At 40.9% G+C, this 20,766-nt stretch overlaps 1 protein-coding gene across 5 annotated transcripts in view; it reads left to right on the top strand.

Annotated features, from left to right (window-relative positions):
- The window catches only part of MOB2 (MOB kinase activator 2), a 190,522-nt gene that overhangs the window by 135,377 nt on the left and 34,379 nt on the right, over nucleotides 1-20,766 (top strand). Inside the window, exon 1 of one of the 5 annotated variants that reach the window (XM_019551617.1) lies at nucleotides 2,217-2,251. The exons of 3 other annotated variants lie outside the window; for them this stretch is intronic. In XM_019551617.1, the coding sequence (XP_019407162.1) occupies nucleotides 2,232-2,251 (20 nt within the window). In that variant the 5' untranslated portion in view covers nucleotides 2,217-2,231. Of the gene's footprint in view, nucleotides 1-2,216; nucleotides 2,252-11,491; nucleotides 11,708-20,766 lie in introns of those variants that run through there. One more of the 5 variants, XM_019551614.1, reaches the window with a different exon arrangement.

Genomic DNA, 20,766 nt, shown 5'->3' with positions numbered 1-20,766 from the left:
AGGTAAAATGTATTTTAGCAATCTAAGAAAAATGGTTAATATTCATCTTCATAGAAGTATCCTGGGCACAGTTCAGTTGTCAGCAGAGTGTACTATAATTGTAGAGGGAAGGTTGCTATTTACACACTGGAACAGTGTGTGTTTCCAAAGTTTCATTTCATTTTTAGACAAATATGTCAGAGACCAGGGTTTGCTTATATCCTTATATGGACTAGCGACCAATTGCCTCATACATATTACCCACCTTCGTAAGTGCAGAAAATAGGAGAGACAGGTTATTATATACATGCCACCCCAACTATTTTTGGCATGTCTCTTTCTCTGTTAAAAAGACGCTGATAGAAGTGCATTAGCAAACTAGCTTTAAGGTCACAAGTATGGACTGAATTTCCTCTGATCCTAAAGCATGTTGTGCTCTTTAGAAAAAGAACGGAATGATGTTAACTAGGAGTTTAGGCAACACTCGTGTCAGCTGGCCCATCTTGCTTTGATTAATCTCAAACCCTTCTTCTACCCTCTTTCCCTTTCATTGACAGTGCCTTTCCCCATCTCCTGTTGTACAAGAGCCTAGATATTTTTTACTTTGTTTTATGTACTTAATGCGGTAAAGGGCTTGCTGGTAGCAGTATAAAAAGTATTGTTTGCATTATAATTGAATCTTGCATTGTTCTGGTGTCTGTTTGTAGTTACCTAAATCCCTGAAGCAAATAGCTGGCACAAACAGACAAGGTAAAGGACAGGAAAAGGTAATAGCAGCATCTCCAATTTATAGATGTGGAACTGAGGTGCACAAGCTAAGTTATTTTTGTGGATATCACACAGGAAGTCCTAGGCAGAGCCAAGAATTTGGTCTAAACTACTTTGTTCCCGGTCTGGTGCCTTAACCTCAAGACTTCCTCTGTCTACTGGAGCAGCCAATTACAGATGGGCCAAGGATAATTTTCTACACAGGGTTGCAGCCAGCACTGTTTTCTGCTGCATTCCTCTCAGGGCCAGAAACTGAAACCAGGCCGTGGTGAATATACCTGTCTGGAACAAGCAGTCAGAATCTTTTCTATTGTCCATTGTTCTTACTCTTTTTTTCTAGTTAATGAAGACCCATTCCAGAGGTATAATACACAACAGAAACAGGTTTGAAATACTAATCTGTGCTGAATTTTTAGATGAGACAGTGGTATGTAATCAGAGCTCTTGGGCAAAACTGCCATTTTCATCTACAGTTAAAATTTATTGCATACTAGGCATCTTGCAGGACTCGCGTATGCTGTATATCCTGCTTGGTTTTCCTTTCGTGCTCTGATGACACTGATTCTTAAAAGCTTTCTTTATTCCTTTTTCAGTTAAGAATTACAAGATTCTAACCAGACTTTGAGGCAGTGAAACCATGTGCCATTATTGTAACAGAGCCATTTGTGTCACCAGGGCCTATCATAGCAAGAGCTTGGGTGGTACTTCCATCATAGCTTCTCTTTCAGGAGCTTGTAATTTTTTGGGGATGCTATCCTATGGATAAAATTACTTCCACGTATTCTGAGGCCAGTGAGGAAGTGTTTAATAATTAAGAAAAATGCTATTTACTTAATTTTAACAACTATTAAAGTGTGAAGAAATGGTAGCTTCCACCATCACTTCAGTCTTTCAGATGTCTTGATGATAAAATCCCTCTAAACTTTATCTCCAATTTATTCAGTAAGGAATAATGACATTAGACCTGTTTTTGAAGAACTTCTATTTATGGATAATAGAATTTATTAAAGTTGTAAAATAGTATGCATAGGATTCTGGATTTTTACTTTACCAGTTGCTTCATACACCAAAATGCTATGCATCAGATGTCTGGTATGTGACTCTTGAATACCCTGTAAATCATTGTTAACATGGAGTAGTCTGGATCTTGGTCAGTCAGTTTCAGTCTGAATCCCCAGTACCATGCTTATTTGAACACAGGCTAGATGTCCAATTCACCTTTTTTTCTTTTGCAGTATCACAAGTTATACAGCCTCCAAACATGCAAGAGTTGAATAAGTAGTTGTGTTTGAAGTGCACAGGCATCTTTACATGAAACAAAAATGTAAAAACAATCACAAAAGTGAAAGGAGATTCTGAGTGCCTCAGGCGATTTGGAAGGATGGTCGTTCAGCCTACTGCTGTCTTGTGTAGCCAAGGCAGGCACATTCCACATGCAGTAAAGTTTGCATGGGCACAGACTGGAACACGCTTACCAGACAAGCATGGAGGAGCATTTGCTTTGGTAAAAATATGAAGTTTCTACTATAACAAAACATAAGGAGTTTTTTGCATTCCCCACACAGGAAAATTTTAAAATCGTTAAAATTCATCTTTTCCCCCACCCCAGTGGTCCTCAGCTAAGCTGCATAGCAGCAATGGTGACAGCCAAGTAAAACTGTACTGTGTGCAGGGCTGTAGCATGCACATGCCTCCTACATTAGGTTTCTATAACCCTAAAGCAGATAGGAGAGCTGCCTTGCTTGTAGCTGTTCCTGGTTTGCTGCTTTTTCTCTTCCCTGTCTCCCTCTCTCTAGAAATAAGTGCACAGCACAGTTCCACCTGTCCCACACATCCAGGAGATGCTGTGCAGGTTTGGACCATCAAGGGCTACATCACAGGACATCTCTTCTGCCTACTTTAAGTGTAGAGCCCCTAATGCAGGAGGAACATGTGCCACAACCATTCCCGGTTTAGCTGTGCAGCAGGCACAGAGTGCAGGCTTAACCTGGCAGCAGCAGCAGCCAGTTAAGAAATACTGAGGTAAATTGAGCCCAGTGGTTTTCAACCAGGGTTGCTGCAAATGCTCAAAATCGTGGAGTGAGGGGTACCCTGATTCTGAAAAGAATAAGAACGACTGCCCCATGGTTGTACTAAAGACACTTGGGACTTGGCATACATCAGGCTTCACGGTGAACCCTCTGTCTTCAACACACCACTTGCAGGCTGGACTTTTTAAAACAATCCTCTCTGCTTTGTGATTAGTGATAAATAGTTTTATGGGATGGGGGACTGGTTAAATTCCTTTTTCCATCCTATGCCTGCCTCTTCTTCAAATGGCCCTGTTGAAATGAGAAGAGCAGTTAAACAGTGCCACAGATAAAGCTGTTGCAGCTTAAAAGTCTTTCGTGCATTTCACAAACTCCTATGAGTTTGGGCATGTAATTTAGAAGGCTAATGATATGACTTACATGCCAGGAATTGATATGCATGTATCCCAACACTGAGTTAGGATGGCCCTCTCGCTGCACTGAAAATAAACCAAAGGCTAGCATGTGTATTTTAGGTTCCCAAACCGTGGCACGCATACCTCTGGGGGTACGCAAGAGAACCTGTGTAATGGCAGATTTAATTTTCATTATAATAGTGATTGGCATTTAAGGGGTTAAATATAAAACATATGGGGATTATAAAACACAAGGGGTTAAAATATAAAGCATTTAATGATAGTTGGCATTTAAGAGATTAGAATATAAAACATTATTCTTGCCCAGAGAAGGGTGGTTGGACTCCATCTTTCATGGTCCCGTCCAGCCCTTAATTTCTACAATTCTGTGGTATGCTTGTGTAGGGGTAGGTGGGCAGCTGATAAATCAGGAAGGAGTATGCAGTAAGAAAGTTTTTGGGAACCTCTGTTCTAAGTGAAGCCAATCCTATAAGAATTGTAGAGGTGTTGTAGACTAACAGGTACTGGACTGGGTGTGAACCAGCTTTGTGCCTTCAGAGTTATGGGGCCTTACTTTTAACAGTTGTAACTCAGAAATTATTTGGTAAGTGCCATGAGTTAGTGAATGGGCTCCACTGTTTAATGTTACATAATGTAAGCTGTGTTTCACATGTATTTAATAAAACATGCCTGGAGAGAATTCTCTGACAGTATACTTTAGTCGCTTTTATGAATCCTCGTTTTCCCCATGCCCTCATCTAAAGTGCATTTATTATCAGATAAAATAGTCTACAGTGCTACTGCCTGGAGCAGATTCAAATGGGGCTGGAGTCATAACACCAAAAGAGAGACATTTCTACTTCCTCAGTGCTTTTTTTCTGGATAACTTGGCAAGAACATTCCGTCTCCCCCTTACCATTTTTTGGGGGGTGGTTTTTGTCTTCTCTTTTCCCACCCAACGGGTGATGGTCCTTCCCTTTCTATGCAGACTCCATCTTGCAGCCCTCATCCTAGAATTTCACACCAGCTTGCAATTAGGGCTTTGTTTGCTGTGCCATATTGACATAAGTCTGTAAAAACAGTAGTTGCCTTGTAAATCTTACAGGGAGTTTCGTATAAGGGTAGCAAGTCATTTCAGATATGTTAACTGATCCCTCAGGAGAATTTCTTAGCCAAGTTTTAGAAGTTCAGCCTCTTTATGAAGCCTGGGGTCCTGTGTGTTTTGAGGGGAGAGAGGGAGAAAAACAGGAGTCCTTCATTTTGGCTCTTGAGTATTAAAATGTATTTATTATTGCCCTAATTCTTCCCTGGAGAGCAGACCGTTTTAAGCTTCATGAGTAGGCAAGAAAAGAAGAGGAATGGTTAAAGTTGCATTGAAACTTCCGTCTCTGTTACGAGAGAAATAGGCTAACAATGGTTATGAATGACACAAAATGTGCATCCTCTTTCTTTCTGCCAGGAGCACCCATGTGGCGCTAGTAGCTGCTAGTCTGACTTGAGGGTATATATGTCAACTGACTTTTTTTCTTTGATGCTTTCACAGAGATGGATCATCAGCGTGGCTTTGCTTGTTTGTGGAATCCCTCTCCTTCCTCCCTTGCCCCCCCCCCCTCAAGTTGTAGGGGAGAGAAATGAGTCCTTTCCTCCATCTAAGATGAATTGTTTTTCCTCATAATTACTAGCGTATGCAGGCAGCCACGGCAAGGTTTTCATTGCAGATTGGCAGCCTGGAAGATCCTGCTTCAGAAACAGCGGCTATCCAGTTTTATGTTGTCTTTTGTCTTTTCTGAGAGTGAGAGAGGTGCTAGTTAGGCATGTTAGTCTGAAATCAGGCAGAACAAGGTGGCACCTTAGAGACCATCTCATTCAGCAAGTTATAAGCTTTTATAGGCAGCAGCCTAGTGCTTCATCAGATGCTGTCACCTACAAAACCTTATGCCTCTCTTGGAAGAGTTACTCTAAGGTGCCACCCTGCCCTGCTTTCCATCTATTCTTCTTCATCTTTCCACTTTTTAAGCTAAGTACGGCATCTCTACTGTTGTACCACGTAGGGTTTCTTTGCAAGTCCAACTGTTTTGCCTGTGGACAGTGGTAAGGCATCTACACCAAATAATAGTTTTTTGTTCTTGTTGCTTTTTTTTTGGAATGTCATAGCATTTTGCAGGCTAAAAAAACCTCACAGGAGCTATGCAAGAAAGCTGCAAACAGGGACCATTTCATTTATTACTATATGCAACCACATTTACATTTGAGGATCAGCCCATACAGTGTTATACAGTAGTATAGTACAGGCAACAAAGAACATGCTTTCAGGCAGAATATAATTAATGTTGGGGTAAAAATCCAACTCAGTTTGCACCTCTTGCAGAAAGCTGTGTGTGTGTGTGTACATGCACATGCATTTGTTAACTATTACTAATTCAAACTTCAGCTGTATATCCAAGGGCTCTCTTCACTGTGAAGCAGGGATGTCCAACTCATGGCCTTCAGGATGCATGTAGCTTTGTCTTCTGATTGTTAAGCGCCAGTCCCGGTTTTTTGTATGCTGCGGTAAAGATGATTGCCTGAATGTCTGTCTGCTTCTGAGTGAGCACACACTACAGCATCATCAGCATGCTAGAGCTCAATGGCTGAGGTTGGGGTGGTCTTTGTTTTGGCTCAGAATTGGCTGAGATTTAAACAGTTTGCCTTCCATTCAGTAGTTTAGCTCTACTTTGACTGGGTGCTTGTTGGTGGTCAGATGTAGCATTGCAGTAAGGAATATCGAGAAGTGTTGGAGTGATGATGCAGTCCTGCAGCCAACCACATGCTCAGTCTGAAGCAGAGCCATTAGTGTTATCACCTGAAGAACTGCTTCTTCCAGCCTATTTGCATTCCTTTGAAGTCATTGTCCAACTACAGACTTGGCCTCCACCCCTGCATAGATTATAATCTGGTGAGAACAGGATACAAGGATGTATGGGTGTGGGCCTACAAGTTTTCTGCAAAAATGGTAGTGTTACTTACCCTAATGGCATATATTCATTACCCTATATTCTGTTAGTCACATATGCATCTACTTTCCTATTTTTGATAAGGTCTGAACTGAAACCTGAAATCTCAGCGTCCCTCCTTGTTTGTATTTTGGGGGAGAGACAAAAAAAACACACACACAATCTTTGTGTAATTCCTCTTGGCACTTGAACAATATTTTGAGACTTGGCTTTTACTGACGTGCTGCTCTTGACACGAGCAGATATTTGTTTCTGGTGTTTTGCGATCAGTGACGATATTGTACCAGTTTTTCTCCCTGCCTCTTGCAGAGCAAACCACAGCATAGCCGAAGCCAAGAATAGTAGTTGCTGGACGACGTGCTTCAAGTATTGACTCTTAATACTGCCACCAGAGCTTTTAGGAATTCAGTAGAATATTGACTGGTGTCAGTACGCTTTCAACTCACTGTTTTTGAGCATTCAGTTTTAACTGACTTTCTGAAATACTTGCAACTGCCGAGTTGCAAGGTTTTTACTTTGGTGCACTGGATGGTCAAGAGGTTGAGTTTTCACCCTGGTGTGTGTTCTGGACTGAAGCTGAAGTATATTTCTGATTAATTTTTTTAATTCAGCATCTCTATCTCAGCACTAAATGTCTTGAGGCTTAGTTCAATCTTTCTTTTTGTTATCCAAACATAAGTCTTTAAACATGATTCGAAGTACTTTTCCCTTGCTGTTATTTGGATGATGGCAGAGTGGAAACTGAAATAGCTACTTTCTACTGTAAATCCCATGTGGAGGCAAACAGAGCTGTAAACATTCCTGCTGCTAATTCTATAGTGGCCCCAGAGCTCTGGGGACGCATTCAGAGGTAATTGGAAAGGTTACTTGGCTAGGTAGTAGCACAGACATATTAAAATCAAACAAAAGGGGCAGTTAGCTAACAGAATTGAAGCATTACATGTCAGGCAGGGACGTGCAATAGTCTATGATTTAATTTAAAACAGAACTTTATGGCCTGACATCACAAGGCCTTATTTCTTGTATCTAAATGCTGAGTTGCGCTTTAATCAAAATGGGCTCTGCTTTTTGTTTCTTACTTGCATTGTTCACTTAAATGAGTGGTTCTGACTGGTCTTTTCTGAGCCTCTTGATACTATTATACTTCTGGCTGTTTTACACTTAACTCTTATGGAATCCTGAAAGAGGCAAATAAATAGTTTAATTGAGCTATGCTGGCTTATAAAATGGTTATAATTAAATATAAAACATTATTCATAATATTTCTAAATATCAGTTTGACTTCATAAGTGAGCGTTATTAGTAGGGTGAGGTCTGAGTTTAGATGTTATCAACCATAAAGCAGCTTTCTGTCTGTGCTGGTGGTAGTTCAGATAAGCATAACAACTTGCCATCAATATATCACATGTGCATCTTTTATATGTGGATAGCAGGAAATATGTCCTCCCCACTGTTTATCCTATGTTCTCACTTTCTCGTATATCCTCATTCATCAGTAGTGTTTACTTGATTATTTACTCTTTTATGTAGAGATGTGTAATTCTTTTACTTGGATATCTGTAATATTGCTGCATAACAAGCACACTTTTGTGCCTGCAAGCACATATGTTTTTAATGGGGAGAACTCTGTTACTTATTCTGATGTGGTGTTCCCTCCCCACTCTACCCCCTAGGAAAAAAAAAGGAAAAGGAAAAAAAAACAACCCTCTGCTTTCTACCACTTTCTGGGTTTGAGGGTCATAGAGGAACCATTTTGTCCACTACTGAAAAAGCACCTATCATACTTACTGAAATCCAAAGTGACTTTGAATTTAAGGTGAACGCCCCCAACAATTATGTCCTATACATGGAAAACTATAAATGTATAATTGTTGGGGTGGGGATGTCTTAAATTAGCTCCCCCCCCCCCCACTGCTGTGGAGGGGAAAGCAGACTCCTACCTGCCTATTGTCAGTCTTTGCCTTCCCTCTCCTCTCCCCTCACAGCCACTTGCTGCTTCCACCCTGGCGGCCCCCTCCCTAGCCACTTACCCTGTGCCACTTACCCCATCCATTTGTCTCTGAACATGTGATTCAAATCTATTGTTTTAAAACGCTAAAAATCCAAAGTTATGACTTCCACAGCACCTGACTTGGCCACAGTTTCCAAATGTTTTAAGTTACTAAATCTGATGCCATACACTGTAAAAATATACATGCTCGAGCTGTGTTTCCTAAAATAACGTTTTGCTTGCGACCTCATGATTTGGGGGCATTTATAATTAGAACCCATGAAGTAGCATATTTTTTAAAGAGACGATATTGGGTTTTACACTAGACTGTGCCAGCCACCCAGACAAGTACATCTTGTCAGTTTTTCTGTCCAGTTAGCAAATAAAGGAAAGAAAAACAAAAAGGGAGGATTGTTTCATAGGGTGGTTAAAAAAATGCATGGAGAGTGGAAGTGGTGTATACTACGTACAGCAGTGGATCATTTAGTATATCAAGGGTGTAAAAGAATACTCTGAAAACATCATGTCATAAGTTTCTTCACTGTTGCTTTATTTTTTTCCTCAAGATAAATCACAGCCTCTAAGACTGTCCTCTGTGGAGGGGTGTTGAGGTCTTCCATCTCTGCATCATAAATATTCTAGCATTCTTGGTAAAACTGTTGTATTATCATAGCACTTTATTTTGGTTGGATCCATGGACTCCCCTTTAATTTACCTTGGAAACAGCAGCTATGTCCTCACTGTTTATCGTTAGTGCAGTAAAAAGATTTTTGTCAAATGCTTGTCTTAAACCAGGTTTTAAGAGGCCTGAATTGTTTCTGTATGGATTTCATTTGTGAATAAAAAGCAGATGGGTCTGTTGCAGGTAACCTGCCTCATTCTACTTGTACTTCTGTTGTTGGCTTAGTGACACATCTGTGGGTGCTTGCAGACATGGGTGCAGGGGGAACAACAGCACTTCACTTTCAGCTTGGTATACCAAGCACATCCCATGCCTGGAAGAGCAGTTGCATCAGTTTGACCCAGCTCGCCTAGCATCAGTATAGCTCATGAGCTTCTGTGAGGCTTTTTGGCTCTATTATCTAATAGCTGATTTGAATCAGCTATTCGATTAAAAATGCCAAAAGGCCCCGCTGAAGCATGCAAGCTATATAGACACTGGGAGGTGGATCAAACTAATTTGATTCCTTTTCTAGTAAAGTGCTGGTTTTGTGCGGGGAGGGAGGGGGCTTCCCACATCTGTCAGCGCCCTATGTTAGTTATGGAGAAACTTGGGTGGTATGAGGCTATTCCAGGAGAGTCCTGGTTTGTCCTTAAGATGCAGGGTTGGAATTTGGCTCTTCTCATCTCTTGCATAGCTCCTGGGAGAAGCGGAGAAGTTATTTAATCTCAGATGGATCCCCTAAAAAACAGGGACAAAACTATCTTCCTCTGTATTATTTCTCAACCTCAAAAGGACGCTGGAATCAACTTCATTGGCATTTGCAAATCTGACTATTGTGGATAGGAGGCATTTCATAGAACAATTATTTTGCACCGTTTTGGGTGCTTGGATGATGAAAGTAGCAGACCCCCCCACAGGTATTCTCATGCATCTATATGGCGATGACCCCCCAGGTTGCTGAGTATATGCCATTAACAGCCGCTCCTGTCCCTTCTGATTTTTAAAGCAAGCGATCTGCAGGTGATGGTCATGTGGATAGCATTATCAGGACTTCATTTAGTTAAAGAAGGATACATGCAGGAATGTATCCTCACCTCAGTAAACCAGTTCCTGTTTCTGGAAAGCTTGGCATTTGCTAACTTGTTTCAACCTGCCCCCTTTGAACGAATGGAATGGGTGAATGAGATGCTGTGTGAAGTAGAAAAAACACTGGTGGCAGGTTACTCTGTTACTTCCAGTCTTTGGGAGGGTTTGGGGTTTGGGGTTTTTTTGAGGTGATTGTGCTCGTCAGAATCTGAGTGGTGACGTAGGGTTGTAGATCCATGCGACTTACTTTAGCTCTTCATTTTGTATTATGACTTGACTACCTGTCCATCGGGTAAGTCACTACCTTGCCAGATCTCAGGTATGCATCTGATCTGGCATCTATAGCTATACATTAAATGGATGGGTATGTGCCCAGGGTAAGGAACCAGGTATACAGCATACACCTAAAAATCTATTAATGAATGTCTGAAATGGAACGGAGTGTTAGTTGGACCGGTGAATACTGTAAATGAGGGAGAGACTACTTTTTCCTTATTTTTTTCCCTCCTCCTATCTACACTTCTACAGGATTCCTTCATTAGTTAAGGCTCTGGATTGTTTCAACCATGTTTTTTACAATGGAAAATCATACGTCTGATGTGGAACCAATATAATTCACTTATGTAACTTTGCAGAGCCGTGGCTCACATATGCCATGCAGGTCTCTGGAGAGTAACGTGCAACCTTGCTGAGAATAAGTCTTACTCTTACTCCCATTTCTAACAGTTTCCAGCATGGTTATTTTATTAGCTCGTGCACAAGCTGCAGACAACAGTGCGTTTGTTCCCTGTCTAAAAACCCTCTGATCCTAGACTGCCTTGTTTGCTTATCAGCTGCCTCAGCAGTGTTGAACTGACTTGACTTGGATATCAAAATGCGTAAATGGCACCTGGGGCAATTGTGTCTTTGCTATGGAGGATTTCAGGATGACCACAGCTACTCCACATGCATCTAAACTTGCTTGTTCCATGTCTTGTAAAATGAAAAGTATTTTATTATTTCACAGATGTTGTGGTTTTTAACTCTTTTGTTCCCTGTGTTTGGATTCATTTCTTCATGTAATATTTCTCCCTCTGTTATTTCTGCATTTAGTTCTAATTTGTCATTGAAAAGCTTTGCAACAGGACTTGCTGAAATGAGGTTATTAGACATGGGGTTTGCTGTCTATTCCAACCCACCCATGTCCACAGCTAAGGCTGAGAATAGAAGTAGCAAGGTAGGAAGCTGCATATGAAAGTGCTGCTTGCTTCCCTCTGCAGGGGTTAATGCAATATCGTTCCCAACACGGCATGCTAAGAGCTTGGCTGAAAGAGGCTTACTTTTCCCCCACACTAGTACTCTTGTCCTGGTGCACGGCCGGCGCCGGTTTGAAAAGGGCAATTCAGACGCTCCCTTATTGGCCCTGGCTCCTCAGACTTGGCTCTGGCTCAGAGTATGTAAAAAGGAGCAGCTGTTTGTCTCTCCAGCTGAGGGTTTGTGTGTGTGGGGGTTTTTTTTCCACTCTTACTGTTTGCTTATTGGCGGAGGAAAATAGGGAGGGAGGACTGGATGAAGTAAGCTGTGTACACTACCGGTGAATGTGGTTGGACTCGTTTTCAGAGGGGGAGAAGCGAGCTGGAAGAGTGGAAGAGAGTCTGTGCTGGCCGTTCCCCCAACTTTTTTCCCTTTCCATCCCCGTTTTCTTTCTGTACAATGGTTGGGGACCATTGTAACCTTTCCGGAGAAAGGCCCGTACTGTCCCAGAGTCCCAAAACTGGATTAAGCTGCAAAATGGTTCTGCAGGCGGTGGGCAAAGTTCTCAGGTAAAAAACAAGTTTGTCAATGTTTTAAGAAGTAAAAGAGAGGTGGTACAGCATGCACAGCTAAAGAGGCGTGTACACTCTTGGTGTAAGCAAGTAGACAAGTAATGGGGGAACTCTTTAAAGTGGAGGTTTATCGTAAGCAGGCAGGGGAGGACTTTGGTCCTTAGGTAGGCAGCTGCCCCAGTGACTTGATTTTACCCAATACTTTTTAACCAGTGAGGTCAAGTTTTGATTTGCTTCTGTATCTAACTAGCATACATACTATATAAAGATGGAATTTCTAATATTAATAACCTCTCCTAAACTTTTATGTTGCACTTACACATACTTAAGTACAGTACAATACTTGTTGTAGCCATCCAGAAAGAGCACACACCAGCTGCAGATGCTTCCTCCACCTGATGAAGGGTGTTTATACCTGAAAGCTTGCAAAGAAGAATTGTTCCAACTATTTGAGTTGGTCTAATACAAGATATCAGATTTACCCAAAGAACCTTGTATACTTATTTGTTCACGCTCCTGCTTGGAGCTCTAAAAGCCCTACATTTCAGCGGTAACTGCTCTTTATTTTTTTTTCCCCACCAGTAATGTTAACTGAGCAAGGCATCTGACTCCAAACGTGAAAATGTTTCATGTGTATTTTGTACACAAAGTGTGTGTGTGTGTGTGTGTGTGTGTGTGTGTGTGTAGGAGGGGAGGGGAAAGAGACAAAAGAAATCTTTGGCAAAGAAGCAAGTAAACCTAGTCTGTTGATAAGGGAGAGTTCTTGTCTGTTCTGAGTCAAGTGGAGAGATTGCAACACAAAGTCTTCTACCCTCCAGTACTGGTGAACAGCTACAGTTTCTCTTTTTGTTTAAATGAATTCAGATATTCTGCGAAGTAGCAGGGAATTAGTGCACTGCTGCAAAGAGGGGCTTTGTGAGTTGCATAACTCTTTATTTGGCAAACCTCTTTTGGTGGCTGTTTTCCACCATTGATGACTAACTTTTCTATTGATGAAACATTTTTGGCATGATCTTTTCTCTTTTTCTTTCTTTATGCATAGGTTGTCTTGTTCTGTCATCTCTGTAATTAGACCAGAGGCACGTATTTCTTAACATTATACTAGTCCCTTGACCACTAACTAAACTGAAGGGAGAAACTGGACTGATATGTGCCTTGACTTCGACTAGTAACTTTTACCTGCACTTAAACTTAAAACCATCCATTACATTTATTTTAAAGAACCACTGTATTGCCACTTATTGTAGGTTCTTTGTCATTGACTCAGGAGACATTTTTAAGGAATATAAGATTCCTTTCCTGCCTTTCTGACAACTTTTAAACTTTCACAACTGTTTCACATCGCTTCTTTGTTTGCAAGCTCTTCCATCATTCAGTCTAGTGCTATTCAGCAAGTTGCATCATAAAATACTTTGGCCAGAGGCTGGCTATTCATGTTGTGAACCTTTTGAAGTTTTGGTAGCATTATGCTGGCATCCTGCCTGAGATGTAGATAGATCTGTGTCTCTATAGAAAAGCATTGCCAAAAGCCTTAATTTGAGGTCTGTAACAGTTGATTTTAAAGCATAAGTGACTTCTCCAGGCTTGTGAGTGACCCATTTGTTTGCTGAATAGTTTTGAAAAGTTGTAATGTGTACTAAATCTGAAGAAATAATTCCCTCCCCCCCATCAGCATGCATATTGCATTTCCATATAACTTGCATTTCAGAGCTATTAATTTCTTCTGAAGCTACTCATGTTCGACTTACTCAAAGGCATATTCCAAAACCTCTAGTATGAAATAAGGAAAAAGCTGTTATACTTTAGGTAACATTTTGGACTTCAGTATTGTAAAAGTAATAGACTGACTTTTCTGTGTCTGTCTTGCTTTTGGGCAGGTGTTGCTGATAGGTGAGTTAGTATTTTGTGTTGTCATGAACAAGTACTAGCCCTTTCTCTTGGAGTCAGATGCTTCAAGTTGATGACCACTGTGGCTTCATCTAGTCTCTTCATTCTGGTCCATCAACTTATGTCCAATAAAATAAAAATATAAAATTACAATACTGTCCTGTCATGATGAGGTATCACTGGAGAGCAGGCTAAGTCAATGTACGTCTCTCTTCGCATACGCCACCATTACTGCTGTTTTTATGAAGTTGCATGGATTGAGAAGTAAGCCTCAATTTTTATGAGGTCAGTGCAGCCTGACACAGGGCTCTTCTACTAGCAAATCCATTGTACTTTTGTTTAACTCTAAAATGTTATGATTAACTCTTTCCTTTTGAACCTTCAACTTTGGCATGTATATTGTTAGCTGGTTCTATAGGTTTAAGTCCTGTGGGGTAATACGTGTCAGGTAATGTGTCTCATTCAGAAGAAAACAGTATGGCAAGATCAGTACACATATTTTAAAAATTGTATTGAAAGGAGACAGATTGGGGAAGGAAGGAAAAGTCTGACATAGAATAGAGGGAAGGAGGAAGATAATATAGCGGAAGGAGTGAGAGGGAAGGTGATATCAAAGCATTCAAGAAAGGGAGGAAAGGATCTAAGAGGTAGCTGGGAAATATGTACATCAAGATGTGATATAGCAAAGAAAAGAGAGTTGGGAAATGAAACCAGAAAGACAAAAGAAGCTATAACAAAAAGGTAGTTATTTTTATTAAACCTATGATTGTATTTAATAATTTCTCTAACTTCCAGGGGATTAAAGTATGGATAACATGTGGGCAGTGCCTTTACCTTCAATGTTCAGCAAAGCTTGTAAGCTTTCTGTAATACCTAGTAGTCTGGGTTTACTATCCTTTTTCCAAGGACTCTGTCTGAAATACCGTTAGAACATCATCTCTTGATGTAGCTAAAATGAAACTTCATTATTCCTTAGCAGATTCTTTGTTAAGATTCCCTGACAACAGAATAGGCTGTCCAATACAAACGTCTTTTTGAATTATGTTCATTTCAAAATTTTCCCTTACTGTAGTTAACTCTGTACGGTTATTCATTTAGTAGCTGAAAGAAAACAGATGCAATTGTTTTCATTCCTTTTGTTCGTTACTGGATGGTTGTGTTGGACGTGGGTCAGGCAGGGGAGGATAAAATTAATAAGGCAAATGCTATTTAACAGTGGTTTTTTGCTACATTTTGCCCATTTCACATCATTCCTCAGATTTTAGTAAAACATAGAAAAAGCAGCAGCACGTTACTAAACTTTTTCAGGGAAGCCTGCTTTTTATTTCTACTAAATAATCAAATGATTGAGGAAGGAAAGCTAAGCTTTCCCTGTGTTTGTTTTGTTGCTGTTAGTAATTGAGCTGGGCCACTTGATGAGGTGGGCCACTTGAGGTCTTAATCCTTTCCCAAAGTTGTGCATTAAAAAAGGATTGCAGGATACAATTTTCACTACCTGCGTGAGGGTCTTCATCATGTGATTAGACAACCAAGTGTGATTCAAAACCAGAGTCAGCAGTGGGAGTTGTCTGTGATGTGTCTGCCTTTCCTTTTGTCAGTTCTGACCTTGTGCAGACATTTTTTGGAGATTTACTTACTTGATCATGTGGCATCTCCTCCAGTGCATTTCCTTTTTAAGTCTTTGAAACCTATTCATTCTGGGTTGGTTGGGTTGGATCACAACCATGTTGCCAATATGTAAATTGAGGTTTTCTGTTCATTGTGGTGCCATTGTCTGTTAAAATATTATAAATTGTGTGTATAGTGCTTTCTCCTAGGCATTTCCATTCTCACAGAATCTGTCAAAACACCAAATGAAAAATACTCCAAAAACCAGGCCACTTAACTCTCCTCTGTGGCTAAAGCTTCCCCTTCCTTTGTAGCGAGATGTAGGAGATGATTTGGAAATGAGAAAGGAATATATGCATCTCTTGTCTTGTAGGTTAACACTTAGCTTTATTTGCAAAATGGCATGCTTCCTGTTACCATTCAGGGCTGTGATCCCATAACTTGTCTTGATGGTAGCTTGGACCTCTTAAACAAATTAGGCTTTTGCTCTAGGAGTCTCACTGTGTGGTATTTTTCTTGTATGGTAACTACAAACAAATTTTCAAAACTAGTTTCTACTTTTTAGTGCATCTTCTCAAGTGACAATAGGGACGATAAAAATAAATCCAGTGGCTTAATTTTGACACTGTGCTTTTTTACAATCCTGTTCTCTCCTAGAGGTCATCTTGATGTGGGATGCTGCTCACTTAGATTGGTTGTGTGGGGAAGCACTGTGTATATACAGTATAGGCAGAATGTCTGTACCATACAGATATCAGTATCTGCGAGGGCCGTGATAAACAAGTAGAAATGGTTTAAATGAGATTATGCCTGTGCAGTATGGGTAGGGCCAGACAAATCTTAAAAATATTTTCTGGTTTAAGTTAGGCTAAACATCTTAAACACCATTTGGCCCACTGTCCACCCTTAGGCAATGCATTATGTAGAAATGTGTTTGCTATTCCCTAATATGGATAAACTGTAGCTGGGACCAGAAACTTATAGGTTAAATACCATTTATAACTGCCTAGATGATTTTCATGGGGGTTTTTTTGTTTTTCTAACCTTCCATTGTACCAAAATAGCTCAGAAGGGGGAACATTTGTGACGCAGGGTGAACTGATGTCTCCAGTTGCACTGTCGTGTTTCACTTTAAAAAAGGAATATGATTGCCCCTTAAATCATTGTTCATTCTTCATTTAATAATTGCAGTGGATCTCAAGCTTTTTAGATGCTAGGCAACCGTTGCTAGTCTCAGGGCCTCCCTTGGAAAATGTCAGCTCTTCATTTTCACTCATTCCTTGGCTGCTGAAAAACAGAGCAATTTTTTTGGGTGCAGAAAACTCAGGAAGATCACAAGGTTTCTTATTTGACATCTTTGGGTTTATCTTGTGAAGTAGTGTGTGGACACCTAACAGCATGCAAACTTGTCACCCTTAAAAGGGTCTTGGGGTACCCTGATGGGAATCGCTGCATCATTGCATAATCAAGAAGTGCTTTTGAGGGACTAATGTTAGGCACTAGGCAGGATTTTATTTTCCACTGTATGAGTAGGAAGTAGTACATAAGGGATTTGTGAGTGATACTTTTTTTAACTTTGTGCATGTGAATGAAAATGTTAGCCAAAAAAAACCCCATTTCTAGACAATGAAATTTTCCACTAAGCACAGAATAGATGCAGCGTTCTCCATACTGCTTTGCTAATAGGCTTAGTATTCCCTTGTGGGAAGACCATCCCTTGAGATGGAAACACAGCTGATTCAATCCTTAGCAGAACAGTTGCTTCTGGTGGTGGTAGTGGCATGGCTTGTTTGGAGTTCACTTCAGAACTGGCCCATTAATACCCATCAGATTATTTTCTGCCAAAGTATACTCATAACTTGGTCCAGCTTTGGGGCTGGATTTGAAGTGATGTTCTAGAGCAGGGGTGGCCAACCTGTGGCACAGCTTGTATGTGGCACGTGGAAGACCGGTGTGGGGGGCAGGCAGCACAGTAGCAGGTAGGGCAGGGCAGGGTGCAGAAGCAGAGCAGCAGATCAAGCAGGGGAAGGGGATCAGAGTGGCACTCGGGGAGGGTACAAGACTAATGTGGCACACCTGCAAAATAGTTTAGCCTCCACTGATCTGGAGAAAATTGGTGTCCCATTACTAGCAGCCTACCCAAATTAAGGCAGCAGATGGGTTATTTTGCAGGCCTATCACGTTGCTGGCCACCATTTTCATGGGTTTATTGTGGCAGGGCCCCCCATCTCTGATTGGCTGAGGGCCCCTGACAGTCCCGCCTCTCACTGCTGATTGGCTGAGAGGTCTAACCTTCATGCAGCCCCACTGCTCGCTTTTTAATTGGAGGAGAGGGGGGACCACAGGAAAAGCAGCCTCTCAACCAATCAGCAGCAGAGGAAGGAAGGAGTGGCCACCTCTTGGCTCTTCTGCCCTTCATACTGGCAGCTCCCCACCCCCCAGGTATGCTGCAAGGCCCACCAAGGAGCCAGCATTTTATTTTTAGTAAGTCTTTTTTCCAGTCATTATGTGCAAAATTGCAGAAACCGCTTTTTTATGGTTTCCACAGATGTTGCAATTTGAGTAGGTCCATACCCATTACCAGCCTACTGAGTCGTACAGTTCTCTGTCTCACCTAGGGTGGCTGCCTACCAATTGCGTACTAGCTTGCAGGGATGTCATGACTCTCAAGCATTTATAAAACTGAACTGTCGTCTGGTGTTAGACAAATGAAGAAGAGTTGGTTACATATTCTGCCTCCTGAGAAATAGTAACCAGAGGGATATGACTATTAAAATTCTTTTTTCTATATGAAATAACCCTCTACATATTTTTTTCTGTACTATTAGAAGAAGAATGTCTGAGTTTGGAGTAGCAGTACTTCTTTTAGATCTGATAATCCTGATCTGTTTTCTGGAGATGCATCTTTGTGGTTCTTTCTGTCTTTCACGATCCTATCTTTGAGGATAAGACAAGATCACAGTAATCTGAATGGTTCTGCCATCCTTTAGCTTTTGATCTCTTGCTAAGATTTTCGTTTTAGAAGTTGCTTTACGTTTTAGCTTCTGTCAACTTCTTCCTAGACCAGCAGTCCCCAACCTGTAGTACGTGTGCCCTGGGGGTATGCAAGGTCTCTGGGGGGTACATGGGAGAAATTTTATGTAATGGCAGACTTAATTGTCATTATAAAAAATAACCAGCATTTAAGGGTCTAAAATATAAAAATCTATGTTGGTGGGGGTATAGAAACAGCTGGTAAATCTAGAAGTGGGGTACACAACAAGAAAGTTTGGGAGCCTCTCTCCTTGACTCTGAGCTCTCCTGTACTTGGAAGACATTGAATAGGCTGTCTTTCTTTTCCTGGGAGCTCATTGAAATCCTTGGTTGGTTTCTTTTTATCTCTCATTTTAATGACGCATCTTTCCATCTCCCCTGATGTTGAAAAGGATATGTGTGTGTCTCATATTTCAGGTATGCGCCAAATAGTGTGCGATAGCCATCTATGTCAGGTTTCCTCACTTTGTATGAACTCTCCCACCCCACTCCCCCTGCACACCAGAGCTGTTCCTGTTAGTATCCGTATGGCTTTTTTAACTGAGCTATCATAACTCAGGACAGATAGTCATGCATTGGATAGCTCAGATGAGTAATTTTCTAATCTCATTTTTATGACTTCCACAACTAGGTACCTCAAAACTTCTGCGAAGACATCTATATCTTTACATTACAAAAAAAAAAAAAAAAAGCCAAAGCTTTTATAGTGATTTAACTTACGCTGCCAGTACTAAATCCAGAAAAAGAGGAAAGAAAAGACTGTGCATTCATAGTGCTTTGATTTAATCACGGGCGTTCTCAAAGAAATAATTGGCGACGTTTCCTCATGAAAGGATATCTCATGGTGTGTGGAGTAGTCTGCCATCCACTCTGAAGGAAGATACGGTTTTCTGAGTTAACACGAATCTTAAAAGATCTGCACACGGTCCGTTGAGGACACAGATACAATGGAAATCTGTCTGATGTAAGAGTGTGTTTGCACTGGAGTGGCACTTCCGGCTAAAATCTGTCTTCCCTCCTTTTCTCCCGTCTCCAGGGTTAGGTTTAGTTCAGAGTGCATCAGGGCCATTGCTTGAATGGGTGATAAGAGGCTGATGGTTTTTAACAGATTTTTAGGATCGACAGTTCTAACTGAAGCAGCACTGTGGGAGAAGGCATGGTAGTGAGGGGCATCTACACGTATACAAACTAGGGGTTCAAAGCAGATGGTGAGAGCCTTTTCCCCTGCCTGAATTTTAGTATTCTGCTGTTACATTTCCAAAGAGCAGTTTCAGAGAAAATGATCTTAGCACCTCTTTCATAGAGAAGGAATTACTATAAATTTAACACGGGGCAGGGGCTAAAATGAATTAGTAGGCTTGGATTTTAAATTCAGATGCCAGTAGGATCCAATTTAAAATTGTGGGGGGGCAGGACCTCCGTTCACTAGGGAACTTTTTTTACCCGTATTACTGATCAAGGTGGTGTGGTTCAGCATGTGCTGAAAGGTACCTAAAATGGATAGAAATGTACATTTAAGCATCAGGACTAGAAGCATTGATATGAAGAAATTTGAATTAGACTTTAGACTTAAACTGTGTACTAAGAACCCAGCCCTCAATTTTAAGTGTGAGGGTAGGTGTCACTTGTTTTGTCTCTGAAACTACTGCTGCTTTAATCGAGTTGTACAGAACAGGTAGGATCTGAAAAGCAATAATTTAATGTGCAAGATGCCAAACTGGATTCAGTCTCATCTGAAAACATTTCTGGTTTTCTGCTGTTTTTCTATTTTTAAACAGTCAAACTCTTTACCCCCAGGTGCAGCATACAAACCTTTCCAAAATCAGGCTTTGTGACTGACGTTTTACTCCCAGTCCTGTTAATTAACCTGCTCTCTAATCCCAGCTATAAAGTCCCAAGATTCTTCTTCTTTTCTCCATGTGAAATTCCTGGGAATTTTGAGCCTAGTGGTTTCTGTAAAGAAACTATCGCAAAGCAACTGGAACCACCCAATGAACTGTTCATGTGAGACCAGTTTTGGAAATGGGGCAATTTTATCCTACAGTTTTCTCAGATGAACAAATTCATGCAACTGAACACTATTAAGCACGTTACGCGCATTGGAGCATGGAGTAACTGGTAAGATTGTGTCTTTTGCGAGAGAAAGTTGTACTGTAAAATGCTCACCTAATGGATTTTATCTAACCTGAAGTGAAACACAGCTTTGTGCTTGTTGCAGACCGGGCAAGATGCAGTTAAAAATTATTAGCTGGCTGCAATCATCCCATTTTAAGGTATGATTTTTCAGAACAATAACCTGAGCAATAATGCACCTCCCTTATTTATGCCCTGTCATCTCAGTGAGTGCAAGCAGAGTTTGACAGTGTTTGTACACGTAAATTGGCCAATGGCAAAAAATTGGATGACCAGTTAAAGGTATGACTAGCCATTCATGTGAAGCTATAATAACTGAATGCATAAATTATTAATCAAAAATATGACAGACCATTTATAATAGACATTGTGCCTCAGCTTTTCCCTCAAGGAGT

The sequence above is a fragment of the Crocodylus porosus genome, unplaced genomic scaffold (genome assembly GCF_001723895.1).
Source record: "Crocodylus porosus isolate Cpor-Errol unplaced genomic scaffold, CroPor_comp1, whole genome shotgun sequence".
NCBI classification, from domain to species: Eukaryota; Metazoa; Chordata; order Crocodylia; family Crocodylidae; genus Crocodylus; species Crocodylus porosus.
Note: the sequence above shows the minus strand (reverse complement) of the source record. Positions and strands in the feature narration are given on the sequence as shown.